The 13,560-nt window shown below is 51.8% G+C and overlaps 1 protein-coding gene across 4 annotated transcripts in view; it reads right to left on the bottom strand.

The window, feature by feature from the left end:
- Positions 1–31: 31 nt before the first annotated feature.
- abca2 (ATP-binding cassette, sub-family A (ABC1), member 2) overlaps positions 32–13,560 on the bottom strand; it is a 42,317-nt gene continuing 28,788 nt past the window's right edge. For 2 of the 4 annotated variants that reach the window (XM_056418486.1, XM_056418488.1), the window contains 21 exons: positions 13,165–13,267; positions 12,123–12,448; positions 11,459–11,672; positions 10,736–10,841; positions 10,550–10,661; positions 9,931–9,991; positions 9,349–9,523; positions 7,674–7,789; positions 7,271–7,418; positions 7,035–7,158; positions 6,636–6,768; positions 6,250–6,370; positions 5,934–6,112; positions 3,421–3,562; positions 3,063–3,197; positions 2,859–2,962; positions 2,692–2,784; positions 1,686–1,788; positions 1,308–1,445; positions 1,027–1,239; positions 32–867 (listed from right to left, as the gene is read on the bottom strand). In XM_056418486.1, coding sequence (XP_056274461.1) covers positions 832–867; positions 1,027–1,239; positions 1,308–1,445; positions 1,686–1,788; positions 2,692–2,784; positions 2,859–2,962; positions 3,063–3,197; positions 3,421–3,562; positions 5,934–6,112; positions 6,250–6,370; positions 6,636–6,768; positions 7,035–7,158; positions 7,271–7,418; positions 7,674–7,789; positions 9,349–9,523; positions 9,931–9,991; positions 10,550–10,661; positions 10,736–10,841; positions 11,459–11,672; positions 12,123–12,448; positions 13,165–13,267 — 2,882 coding nt within the window. In that variant the 3' untranslated portion in view covers positions 32–831. Of the gene's footprint in view, positions 868–1,026; positions 1,240–1,307; positions 1,446–1,685; positions 1,789–2,114; positions 2,331–2,691; positions 2,785–2,858; positions 2,963–3,062; positions 3,198–3,420; positions 3,563–5,933; positions 6,113–6,249; positions 6,371–6,635; positions 6,769–7,034; positions 7,159–7,270; positions 7,419–7,673; positions 7,790–9,348; positions 9,524–9,930; positions 9,992–10,549; positions 10,662–10,735; positions 10,842–11,458; positions 11,673–12,122; positions 12,449–13,164; positions 13,268–13,560 lie in introns of those variants that run through there. The other 2 variants (XR_008832239.1, XM_056418487.1) reach the window with 2 other exon arrangements.

The following is a 13,560-nucleotide window of genomic DNA, read 5'->3' on the forward strand; positions in this document are numbered from 1 at the left end:
CTTTACGGTCTCTGAAGATGAAGTGACAGTGAACGTTTCTCCGTGTTTAATATTAACCTCTTAAGTAGGAATACAGCAACAATAATCACCAAAATATGACTCATTATCCGTGACACGGTAACTATCGACAGGACAAATTAATAATCAACCACCACGATAAGAGAGCGGCCGGGTCAGCCCACATGCCAACGCACACCAGGTCCAGAACCCCAGACTCCTACAAAACACACAAATACTTCTGCAAGTCATAAATAAAGTTAAAACCTTTATAATCCTCTGATCTGAAGATTCCCTTTGGTGTCACAGTGATGCGAGAGCAGCTCCAGGTGGACGACCTTCACTTGAAACGATCTCTATGATTATTATTATACACGATATCGTACATTCTCTCCACAGCTGCCACGTTCCGATATTAAAATCGCACACAGGTTCTGCAGCTGCTTCAAAATCCAAAATAAATCCTTCTTCGTGCCACAGACACAAGATGGCCGGCTGCGCCCCCGGTGGCCATCGGCGGCGTCGCAGCACGTGCTTGAGGTGACGTGAGGCCACCTGTCGGGGACGCGTCACACGGTTGCCACGACGACGGGATTCATCAGCTGCCCAAAAAAATAAGAAAAGGAAAACATTCCAGGTCAAAGTCATAAATCAACATGCTCCTCCTCCTCGTCTTCCTCTTCCTCATCCTCCTCTCCTGTACGCTGGTCTCTGCAGGCCAGACCCAAACCACCTCAGTCCATCCTGGGATAAATAAGTTCAGGCTGTCCTCTGGTCCTCTGGTCCTCTTCAGGGTTCAGGTCTCCGGGCTCAGTCAGGCGGCTTCGGGGTCCTTCAACAGAGCGTGTCTGTGTTGAAGGAGAGCTGCACCTGAAACACACGGGGAGTACCTTAGACCTTCAGGTCCTCTAGTGGTCCCCATAGTGGGTCAACAGGACCTTCAGGTTCTGGTGGTCCCCATAGTGGGTCAACAGGACCTTCAGACCTTCAGACCTCATGTTTACTCCACCATCAGCCGATGAGACTCACTCGTTCCTCTTCGAAGCTGATGAGACCCTCGTCATCGTCGCTCTCCAGCTCCTCGGGCTCGTCGCTCATCAGCGCACTGAGCTCCGTGTTGGCCGGCCGAGCCTTCAGCAGGCTGAGGATGCGCTGCAGGGGCGACTGCCCTCCAGCAGGGGGCGACACCTGCTGCTGCTGCTCCAGGTTGTCGCTCTGCTTCTTGGCGAAGTTGACGAACACCTGGGCAGAAAGCAGGCGAGTCATTTGAAGGGTCACATGACCCCCTGAAGCCGAGGCGCGGCGCTCACGTTGTCCAGCGTGGTCTGGCTGACGGAGTACTCCTCGATGCCCAGGACCTCCACCACCTGCTCCATCTTACTGAACACCTGCGCCAGGGAGATGCGCTCGGACTTCAGCTGGAACTGGAGCTTGGTGCTGTGCCGCTCCTGCAATTGTGACACAAGGAGGCGGGGTTTAAACACAAGGGGAGGGGTTTAAACACATGGGGGCGGGGTTTAAACCCAGAGGGGCGGGGGGTAAACACAAGGGGAGGGGTTTAAACACATGGGGGTGGGGTTTAAACACAAGGGGCGGGATTTCTGATCCTGTACACCTGTTTATTAGAAGTTGAAGTAATACTGGGCACCAATGGTCAAGCTGGGGTCAGAGGTCGCTGCAGTAAATACCTTCAGCACGGCCTCAGGGAAGTTCCTGTTGAAGAAGCGGACCACCTCCTTCACATTGGAGATGCTCTTTGTCCTCACTGTGATCATGTAGCCATCCCCAAACCTGGAACACCAGAGGCAGAAGGTTTGGTTATAATGGGAATATATTATATATATATTATATATATTATAACGCTGTACTTTGTTAGATTGGGAGCATTTCAACAGCTCGTAACATGTTGATGGACAAATAAAATCTGTTCCCTCACCTCCTGCATTTACTATCCTGTTGACAGATTATTTAAATATCCTATTATGAAATTAAGAGGAACTATGGTTATACGCCTCATTTTCCTGTGTTTTGTTTTGTTGTGTTTAATGTTTTCAATTATATTATTATGATTATTTAAACTCTGTCTGGAAGATATCTCTCTTGACAAGACAATTTGTCGCCTACAAATAGTACCAAATAATATATGTACAATTGAATATTTACCGTAATATAAACAAGGCAGAAAAAAATATCATTTCTGAATGACATTTTTGTTGGGAAATGTCGGCGATGTGACTGAAACTTGAGGGTCGTTGTTTGGTTTAATTACAGTCGGTACAGAAAGTATTCAGACCCCTTCAAATGTTCACTCTTTGTTTCATTGCAGCCATTTGCTATAATCAAAAATGTACATGGGGGCGGGGTTTAAACACAAGGGGAGGGGTTTAAAAACAAGGGGGAGGGGTTTAAGCACAAGGAAACAATATTGAACATTTGAATAAGCAATAATGAGCCACAGAAACATTGTAAACCAACGATTTAGAGTCATAAATGGTGGACGCTTTGACCTGGAGTCACATTTCATGTCAATCAGATTTAAAATGTGCTAAAATCCCCGTCAATGGCTGACTGGAGCGATGTTCACTAGGAAGTACTTCCACATTAATTATTAATTATTCAGCATCGAGTCAAGTTTCATTTTTCTGGTACCAGACACCCTGATGCATGGAGTGACGACCTCCTCCCCCTCCTCACCTGTTCTTCAGGTGCTGGATGCTGCCCAGGCACTTGAACCTGCCGTTCACCATGATGCCCAGCCTGGTGCACAGAGCCTCACACTCCTCCATGCTGAGGGGCCACACACACAGTCAGCACACACTGAGACTCAAGGCCTCGTACGGGAGGACCGAGGGGCTTCTGACCTGTGTGACGTCAGCACCACGGAGCGGCCGGTCTTGATGACGTCCAGGATCAAGTTCCAGAGGAACCTCCGGGCCTTTGGGTCCATGCCGGTGGTGGGCTCATCCTGGAAACCCACGACACACAGACCAGAGGCCACTCAGCACTGGATCTAGAGGTGATGGGACTCTCATTGTGTCTCCTTGTGAAACATGTGGACTCCTCACCAGGAAGATGAGTGAGGGGTAGCCGATCAGAGCGATGGCCGTGGAGAGCTTGCGCTTGTTTCCTCCGCTGTACGTGCCGGCCGGCTTGTCGGCATACTTTGACAACTCCAGCTTCTTTAAAGCCCACTGCACCACCTAGAGGAGGGGGAAGGAAACACATATGTGAGGATGCATCTGTTAAGGTCTGAGGAAACACCACATGTGCACCACCTAGAGGAGGGAGAAGGACACACCACACGTGTGAGGATGCATCCGTTAGGGCGTGGAGAAGGAAGCACCACATGTGGAGCTTTAACTGAAGTGTGTTGGGCATCCTTGTTGAAGTGTGTGTGTGTGTGTGTGTGTGTGTGTCACTGACCCTCCCCTGGTCTTTCCAAGGAATGCCACGGAGGCGAGTGTAGAGCTCCAGATGTTCTCTGGCCGTCAAGTCGTCAAACAGAGCGTCGAACTGAGGACAGTAGCCGATACTCTGCTGCACGCGGAGCAGGTCCTTCAGGATGCTGCACACACACACACACACACACATTAATAACATTACAGCATCTGTGAGGTCCAGTTCATCTCAAAGGTTCAGGCTTGTCTTCTGTCTGGTGGGTCTTCATGGGCCTGGTTGGGCCTGGTTGGGCCTCGCTGCTGTAGAATAATGAATATAGAAGAGTAGGGAGTAGGGAGGTAGAGTAGGGAGTAGGATGGGAGAGTAGGGAGGTAGAGTAGGGAGGTAGGGAGTAGGGAGTCTGGAGGTAGAGTAGGGAGGTAGAGTATGATATGATATATGATATGATATGATATGATATGATATGGGTTTTATTGTCATTGCATAGAGTACAGGTACAGAAGCAACGAAATTGAAAAGAAAGGGGATGGAAGATTACAGCATAACATGAGGGAAGAGAAAGGAAAACAACCCCGACTATGCCCCTAGGGGTACAGTGGGAAAAAACACCTTAGCACATAAGCACATACATCTTAAACATAAATTGCAACGAGTAGGAAGGGGGAGGGAGGGTAAAGACTGGGTGATCTAAGCCCAGCCATTGGGGCAGAGGTGACCAGCACCGACAAGCAGCCAGCCAGTCCTTCAGCCATTACAGCGCGATCACAGGCCCGTCCTGTCACACTGGGGGACGAAGCAGGCGAAGGAGTGGGATGGGGGTGGGGGGTAGTGAATGCATTTCAGTGTATGTTAATATTAAGGTTTATGCGTGGCCTGGTATGTCGTCCTCCCCCAGGCCACAACAGACAAAGTTCTCAGTCCGCAAGATGGTCGTTGCCATGGAGATAGCCTTGAAGGGTCCTGGGAGAAAACAACCACAGGTGTCTGTGGATAGGGGAAAGGAATGAGAGATCTCATTTCAGTGATCTTGAGGGGTTGTTGTTTCAGTAACGGCCTTGGCCAAGGCCCCCGTCCTAAGGAGGGGAAGCAGATAAGATTGGGATTGTTTGGTCTTCCAGTAGCTGCATTTCAATTTGCGTAAACACTATTCCTCCATTTTCCTCCCGTTTGCCAATAGGATTTCAAATCGATCCACTTTCATTTGCAGACGTCAGCTTCTCACGATGTTATCATTCTGGCGGTTTAATGCCACAGTCTGAGTGCCAACAACTCTGCCCAACGTCAATCATGTCGGGCAGCCTTGGGCTTTTACAGCTGTCACCGTTCCTTAATTTTCCGATAAGCCAGGGCAGCGCCAAATCAAACAGCAGAAATCCTGTAATCATAGTTCCAATAGGTAGATGTCTTCTCGTCCTCCACGGAGAGTGGTGCTAGCACAAGACCGCCCACTTCGCCCGCGTCCGTCCATGTATCCAGCAACATTCGTCCCAGCAGGACAGGCAGGTTCCCCGAACCCGAGCTTCTCGGTCGAAGATGGTGTCAGTGCGTTGGGACCAGTTGATTCGTCCATGGTTTTAGTTCAAAGGCGATATGAGAGTCTCTCTCAGTATAGAGACAAACAAGACATGACGAGAGAAGCCCAGGGAAGGTCATGGGAAGGGAGAAAAATGGGAGGTAGAGGTGGAGGGGAGGTAGAGGAGGTAGAGTGGGGAGAGGTGGGAGGTAGAGGTAGAGTGAGGGAGGAGTGGGAGGTAGGGAGGTGGAGTAGGGGAGGTAGGAGGTGGGGTAGGGTAGAGGAGGGGAGTAGAGTAGGGAGGTGGAGGGGGAGGTAGAGTGGGAGGTGAGTGAGGAGGTGAGGTAGGTGGGGAGTGAGGTAGAGTGGGAGGGAGGAGGTGAGTGGGGGGGTGAGGTAGAGTGGGAGGTAGAGGTGGGAGGTGGGAGAGTAGGGAGGGGAGGGAGGTGGAGTGGGAGTAGAGTAGGGAGGTAGAGTAGGGAGGTAGAGTAGGGAGGTAGAGTAGGGAGGTAGAGTAGGGAGGTAGGGAGGTAGAGTAGAGAGGTAGGGAGGTAGAGTAGGGAGGTAGAGGGGGAGTGGGAGGTGGGGTAGGGGAGGTAGTAGGGAGGTAGGGAGGTAGAGTAGGTAGGGAGGTGAGTGGGGAGGTGGGAGGTGGGTAGGGAGTGGGAGTGGGGAGGTGAGTAGGGAGGTGGTGGGGAGGTGGGAGTGAGAGGTGGGAGGTGGGTGGGAGGTGAGTGGGTAGAGTAGAGAGGTAGAGTAGGGAGGTAGAGTAGGGAGGTAGGTAGGAGGTGAGTGGGAGGTGAGGTAGAGGTGAGGTGGAGAGGGGGTAGAGTAGGGAGTGGGAGGTGAGGTGGGAGGTGAGTGGAGGAGTAGGGAGGTGAGAGGTGGAGGTAGAGGTAGGAGGAGGTGGGGGAGGTAGAGTAGGGAGGTAGAGTAGAGAGGTAGGGAGGTAGAGTAGGGAGGTAGAGGCCCGGTTGGGCTGCTGTAGAACAATGTCTCTCTGAGCGTGACAAAGGGATCCGACCTGTTCCCGGCGATGAAGGCATCTCCTCCGGTGGTGCACTCGTCCCCCGTCAGCATCTTGAAGCTGCTGGTCTTCCCGGCTCCGTTAACCCCGAGAAGTCCAAAGCACTCCCCGGGCCGGACGCCCAGGCACAGCCGGTCCACGGCCAGGATGCGACCCATCTTCCTGGATTTGTAAACCTGAACCAGAGCAGCGTGTTAGGAAGTTTGAGCTCCTTCGATAAAATATAATGTTATACACGTAAAATGGTTGTTCTAACTAGTTTAACTATTGGTGAAACTAAACCGAGTCCCAGATGTTCTCAAAGGGTCAGAACCTTCGTGAGGTTCTCGATCTTCAGCATGTCGTTGTCGGCGTCTCCTCGCAGCACTCTTCGTCTCTCACAGGCCACGTCGACATCGTCATCGTCGATAGGCTGGCAGCTGACTGGCACCCTCCTGCACACACACACACACACACACACACACACACTATGTTCAGTCTCTGTTGTTGTTGTTGTTGTTCACTCGAAACATGCCCACTAAGACTAAGATGGTTAAAGATATAGAGACGATCCCTTCTGGGAAGTGACAGAAGAGAGTGAGCTTACTTTTTCATTTTGAGAAAGTCTCCATCAATCATCAGTTCATGAACACAGCTGTCTTGTAATTGCATTGCATTGTGGTCCGTGAGGGCGTGAACCCGGACGCACACTTCACTCACGGGGGTTTCCTGAGGAAGTTGTACTGGCACAGGATGGTGATGAGGAAGCCGACGAAGCCTTCGATCGTCATGGCGACGAGTCCTCGAGTCACGATGTCCCACTCGAACGGAGACTTCATCTTGTCGAACTGGCCTGAAAACACACACTCACACCAGTGACCTCTGACCTGTGTGTGTGTGTGTCAACCGTATCACACACAGGTTGACCTGTGTTGTTTACTGTCAACAACGATGCACAAACATGAACTGTGGGGAAAGCATTGTCACAAGTAGGATGACTGATGTGCGATGTTGTCGTCTTATTGTCAACAGAACCTTTTGATCTTAGCAGTTAAATAAATCTTTGGTGGACACTCAGAGGAGTGAAGGACTGTGTCCTCATGCTGGGTGATGAAGTACCTATTTTAGCGTAGTATTCATTGATGTACTCATTGTAAGCCATCTCCATCAGGCCATGGCCCAGGTTGTAGTTGGGGAAGATGAGGAAACAGGACTTCAGGTAACTGTTGATCTTTTTCAGATCCTGAACAGATAAATAACCATATATCCAAAAGCCTTTGTCGGATACAGCAAACAGTGATCTATATCCAATATCTGTGTGTATCCGACATCCAGGGTTAACAAGTCACACTCACCTTATCGTGCTCAAAGAGCTGGAGGAGGAAGGTGGCAACAGTGGCAGTGATGCCGATGAACAGGTTGATGACGATGAGGAAGACGTAGGCTGTACTGGGCACCTCGAACCAGAAGGATGCTGGGTACATGATGGGAGTGATGGACCACCTGGAAGGAAGAGCTCAAGCTGAGCAACATCCTGGAGATGTCTGAAGCTTCTTCAGGACCTAAAAGGACTTCTATACAACCAGAGGAGTCGCCCCCTGGTGGTCAGGAGAGAGAATGCAGCTTTACGGCACATGGGCTTTACTTACCTGAAGCTTGCTGCCTGTGTGAGGCGACCAGACCACATGATAAAGCCTGGTGAGTGTGTGTGAGTGTGTGAGTGTGTGTGTGTGTGTGTGTGAGTGTGTGAAGCCTCACCCGTACAGAAGGAAGAGGGAGAGCACAGCAGGGAAGTTGGTTGAGGAGGTGTAGGCCGGCAGGTCGAACACAAACAGAATAATAACACAGCATGTGGCCGGAACCAGGTAGTTCATCTAAGGGGAGAGGAGACAGCATGTTGAGACCTGGACATGCAGTCTACACCTCTACAGACCTCCACAGACCTCTACAGACCTCCACAGACCTCTACAGGCCTCTACAGGCCTCCACAGGCCTCCACAGACCTCTACAGGCCTCTACAGGCCTCCACAGACCTCTACAGACCTCCACAGACCTCTACAGGCCTCCACAGACCTCCACAGACCTCCACAGGCCTCTACAGGCCTCTACAGACCTCCACAGGCCTCTACAGACCTCCACAGGCCTCCACAGGCCTCTACAGACCTCTACAGACGTCCACAGGCCTTTACAGACCTCTACAGACCTCTACAGGCCTCTACAGACCTCCACAGGCCTCTACAGACCTCCACAGGCCTCCACAGACCTCTACAGGCCTCTACAGACCTCCACAGACCTCTACAGGCCTCTACAGACCTCCACAGGCCTCCACAGGCCTCTACAGGCCTCTACAGGCCTCTACAGACCTCCACAGGCCTCTACAGACCTCCACATGCCTCCACAGGCCTCTACAGGCCTCTACAGACCTCCACAGGCCTCCACAGACCTCCACAGGCCTCCACAGGCCTCCACAGGCCTCTACAGACCTCCACAGGCCTCCACAGGCCTCCACAGACCTCTACAGGCCTCCACAGGCCTCCACAGGCCTCCACAGGCCTCTACAGGCCTCCACAGGCCTCCACAGGCCTCCACAGGCCTCCACAGGCCTCCACAGGCCTCCACAGGCCTCCACAGGCCTCCACAGACCTCTACAGGCCTCTACAGACCTCTACAGACCTCCACAGACCTCTACAGGCCTCTACAGACCTCCACAGACCTCCACAGGCCTCTACAGACCTCCACAGACCTCCACAGGCCTCCACAGGCCTCTACAGACCTCTACAGACCTCCACAGGCCTCCACAGGCCTCCACAGGCCTCTACAGGCCTCCACAGGCCTCCACAGGCCTCTACAGACCTCCACAGGCCTCCACAGGCCTCTACAGGCCTCCACAGGCCTCTACAGACCTCCACAGGCCTCCACAGGCCTCTACAGACCTCCACAGACCTCCACAGGCCTCTACAGGCCTCTACAGGCCTCTACAGGCCTCCACAGACCTCCACAGGCCTCCACAGGCCTCTACAGACCTCCACAGACCTCTACAGGCCTCCACAGACCTCCACAGGCCTCTACAGACCTCCACAGACCTCTACAGACCTCCACAGGCCTCTACAGGCCTCTACAGACCTCCACAGACCTCTACAGACCTCCACAGACCTCTACAGGCCTCCACAGGCCTCTACAGGCCTCTACAGACCTCCACAGACCTCTACAGACCTCCACAGGCCTCTACAGACCTCTACAGACCTCCACAGACCTCCACAGGCCTCTACAGGCCTCCACAGGCCTCTACAGACCTCCACAGACCTCTACAGACCTCCACAGGCCTCCACAGGCCTCCACAGGCCTCCACAGGCCTCTACAGGCCTCCACAGGCCTCCACAGGCCTCCACAGGCCTCCACAGGCCTCCACAGACTTCCTTCCGACCCTCCTCACCATGTCCCAGATGTAGTTGGCCAGCCAGTAGATGACGGGGTCACAGCCGCTCACGAACTGCAGGTGTTTGGCCTTCGTGGATTTCTCCGCGACCAGGAACACCACGAAGCTGGCAGGCACAAAGGACATGGCCACGATGATGAAGATGGCAATCACTACATCGGTACCCTGGAGCCTGGAGGAGAGAGGAAGAGGAGAGGAGGGGAGAGGGGAGTGAGGGAGAAGGAGAGGAGAGGAAAAGGAGGAGAGAGGAGGGCGATACAGTGGAGAGGAGAGAGGAGAGGAGGGAGATAAGAAGAGAGAGGAGGAAACATTAAGGAGAGAGGGATAGGAGCAGAAGAAAAGGGGATAGAGAAGGAAAAGGAGGAATGAGAAGAGAAGACACATCGGAGAGGTCACATGACATTTACCCTCCAATAATAAACATCCTCATTCACTCATGAATACGCCTAAAATCACTCAAGCTAGCTTGTGAAGCTAATCCTGAAAACCAGCAGTCATCTATATAAATGAACCATAACTCCTACGCTGTAATGAGGTCCTTGAACTCATCCTTTAAGCCACTAGTGCTGAGCCACTTACAGGTAGTCCAACGAGAGGCTGGCGCTGGTTCTGTTCATCGGGTGGTTGGTCAGAGTGAAACCTGCAAAACACAAGTCACAACATAGCAACCACATCTACGTAGATGAGACCAGGACCAGGACCAGGGCCAGGACCAGGGCCAGGACCAGGACCAGGACCAGGGCCAGGACCAGGGCCAGGACCAGGGCCAGGGCCAGGACCAGGACCAGGGCCAGGACCAGGGCCAGGACCAGGACCAGGGCCAGGACCAGGACCAGGACCAGGACCAGGACCAGGACCAGGACCAGGGCCAGGGCCAGGGCCAGGGCCAGGGCCAGGGCCAGGGCCAGGACCAGGACCAGGACCAGGGCCAGGGCCAGGACCAGGACCAGGGCCAGGGCCAGGACCAGGACCAGGGCCAGGGCCAGGACCAGGACCAGGGCCAGGACCAGGACCAGGACCAGGGCCAGGACCAGGACCAGGGCCAGGACCAGGACCAGGGCCAGGACCAGGACCAGGACCAGGACCAGGGCCAGGGCCAGGACCAGGGCCAGGGCCAGGGCCAGGGCCAGGACCAGGACCAGGACCAGGACCAGGACCAGACACACTGTATTCAACAGCAGCTCATTGTTCGCGGTACCGTAAGCAGCGGGGTTTCCCTTGGAGGCCGGCAGGTTGGCCCTCAGGATGGCGTTGTTGAGGACGTTCAGGTAGGTGGGCATGCTGTGGTACCCTTTGTTGTTGAACAGGACCTGCACACAAGCGGCCTTCAGAGGGGGGTCTCGCCGTGGTCCTGGACTTCCTGTCCAGCTCAGACTCATCTCACCTGAGCGGATCGCCGAACCGCTATCTTACGAACCATTGGAGGTATCTTCCTCCCAAAGGATGCTGGGATTGATTTCTGGATGTTCCCCACCGTTAAACCGCCATATCTATTGAGAACAGAGGAAACAAATAAATCAACTATCCCACAATGTGACAATATTCTGAATCCTGTCAACTTCAGATGTCCCTGAATGTGATTGAGCCCTCAGTCATCGTCGGCCATTTTGTTCATTCAAGTGTAGAGATATTGTACACAAGGACTTCTCTAATATTATAACACAAATCCATTTAATTTGAAACCTTCAAAATAAAAGCACAGGATATAAAGGCGATCATGTGTCTTTCAAGCCGTCAGGGGCCGCATAAAATGAGGTGGTGGGCCGCATTCGGCCCGCGGGCCTTGTGTTTGACACCTGGGAACTAAAGGGAGTATTTTAAAATGTTCTATTAGCCCTTTTTATGATCTTAAGGAAATCATCACTGCAGAATCTGTTTGGGGAGAATAACTGACAGCATACATGTTATATGCTACCTAAGATGTTGAGGCCAACATGATCAGTCTTTGTCATTCGATGGTTTTGAAGACTAATCAAAAGCAACTATGATATATTGTTAAATACGGTCCTATTTTAAAAAGAAAGGAAAGTAAAATGTTGGTTCTGAAAAGGCCTCAAAACCTCAGTTATTGTCTCAGTACTCGTGTTAAATATGAAATATGTCGTACCTGTGCAGGCGCAGTCTGTCTGAGGTGAAGAGCAGGTACTCGGAGACGTTCCGCCCTGTGACGTCCACCAGGATGTCCCCCGTGACCACCTTCATGAGGGGGGGGCGACCTCCCACGCCACTGGGGCAGGAGAAGCCCGTCCCCTGCAGGGAGCAGGTGCAGCGCACCGGCTCACGGATGGACAGGGGGAGTGTGGGAGGAGAGGTCACCGGCTCTGAGCAAACAGAGGAGGGGTCTTCAACTCAACAGAACCTTTAGATCTTAGCAGAAAGCGTCAACAGAACCATTTGATCAAAGCAGAAAGAGTCAACAGAACCTTTAGATCTTAGCAGAAAGAGTCAACAGAACCTTTAGATCTTAGCAGAAAGAGTTGAAAGAACCTTTAGATCTTAGCAGAAAGAGTCAAAAGAACCTTTAGATCTGAAGAGCAAGTATCAACAGGTGTGCTTAAAGATGGTTCCTCCCTCTGCAGAGAAACACTGACCTAAAGATCTAAACAATGTGTCTGATGCGACAAACCGCTGAGCCAACTGGTTGAAGGATGCAACGGTGATAAATCTGAAGAGATAAGTATTGAAGGCTTTTCTTAAAATGTTGTATTCTGTATTGATTGTCTCAATAAATGGTTAAAAGCAATGAGTGAAACTAGTCAAGATGGACTCACCATGGACTGTGGTTGGAGGGGCCACTGTGAAGTTCCACAGTCCGTCCTCAAAGCGAGGGTCCGGGTCATCCGATGGTGCCGGTGAAGGAGGAGGGGGTACGAAGTTGGAGAGAGGGACCCCCTGGGTGAAGGAGTCCAGACACATGGAGTCAAAGTAGCGAGCAGCCAGGGTCTTGGAGTTGTTGGCGCTGGGGTTGAGGGTCTGGGCCAGCTGGTCCAGGGTGCTGTTGAAGGGGGTTTTAAGGACACAGGTAGCACCCACGCCCGAGGGCAGGCGGAGGCTGTTGATGATCTTCTGTGGGCCGGCGTCTGGGGACCCCTTACTCCTGAGAGGGGAGGCCAGAGATACTCGGTGTTGACTGGACTGGTTATTGTCACAAAGACATGTCATTTCTACAGACTATGATCTCAATGTTTAGTTCTTTTAAATCCATGACTCCATGAAGTACAGACTATATTCAAAGATCTTATATACAGTTAGTTTGTTAAAAAAGGTCTTTACATACAGTTAAAGGTACAGTTCTAGTCTTCCAACCACTCAAAGCTCTTTAACACTACATGACATCATTCACCCATTCACACACTGATGGGAGGAGCTACCATCTAGGGTAGCACCTGATGGGAGGAGCTACCATGTAAGGTACCACCTGATGGGAGGAGCTACCATGTAAGGTACCACCTGGTGGGAGGAGCTACCATGTAGGGTACCACCTGATGGGAGGAGCTACCATGTAGGGTACCACCTGATGGGAGGAGCTACCATTTAGGGTACTATCATTCACAACTCCACAGCCTCCAGCACTGTGTTGATTACATCATATAGAGCAGCTGTCAATTATAGCTGTGATTCATGATGGCATCATCCACCTTCAGTATCATATCTGCACATGTCAGCAGAATATGAAGAAGTGAAGAAGGCAGTTGCTTAGTTATAATAGATATACACTATATCTCTTTGACAGTTTCTCTGTTAAGGAGCCAACAAGGTAGAACATTGAATGATCCGACTTCTTCAGTGTGAAGAGAGCTGCGTGTCATCTACCTGTACTGGGGTCTGTCTTCGTTGGCGTAGGGGATGAAGTTGCCCCGGGGTTGGGTGTAGTTATGATACTGAGAAGGGGACAAGATCAGAGGCGGCGAATCTCCTGCAACAGACAGAATGATTATTGGTATTGACTTCATCAGTCCTGCAAAGCATCAACACGTACTAACAATGACGACCACCTGGCACTGTGAGATATGAGCAGATATCTCAACATGCAGCAGAGCGAGTTCTAAGTAATAAGCTCGATAGTCATATTCTGCTGTTTTGATGTTATTGATGTCATATTAATATATACATATTGGGTTTTTGGGTTTAGGAAGAAGAGCAAGAAGAGCCTAGTTTCAGGAAGAAGAGCAAAGAGCCTAGGTTCAGGAAGAAGAGGTTTAGGAAGAA

The sequence above is a fragment of the Pseudoliparis swirei genome, chromosome 7, assembly GCF_029220125.1.
Source record: "Pseudoliparis swirei isolate HS2019 ecotype Mariana Trench chromosome 7, NWPU_hadal_v1, whole genome shotgun sequence".
Classification (NCBI taxonomy): Eukaryota; Metazoa; Chordata; class Actinopteri; order Perciformes; family Liparidae; genus Pseudoliparis; species Pseudoliparis swirei.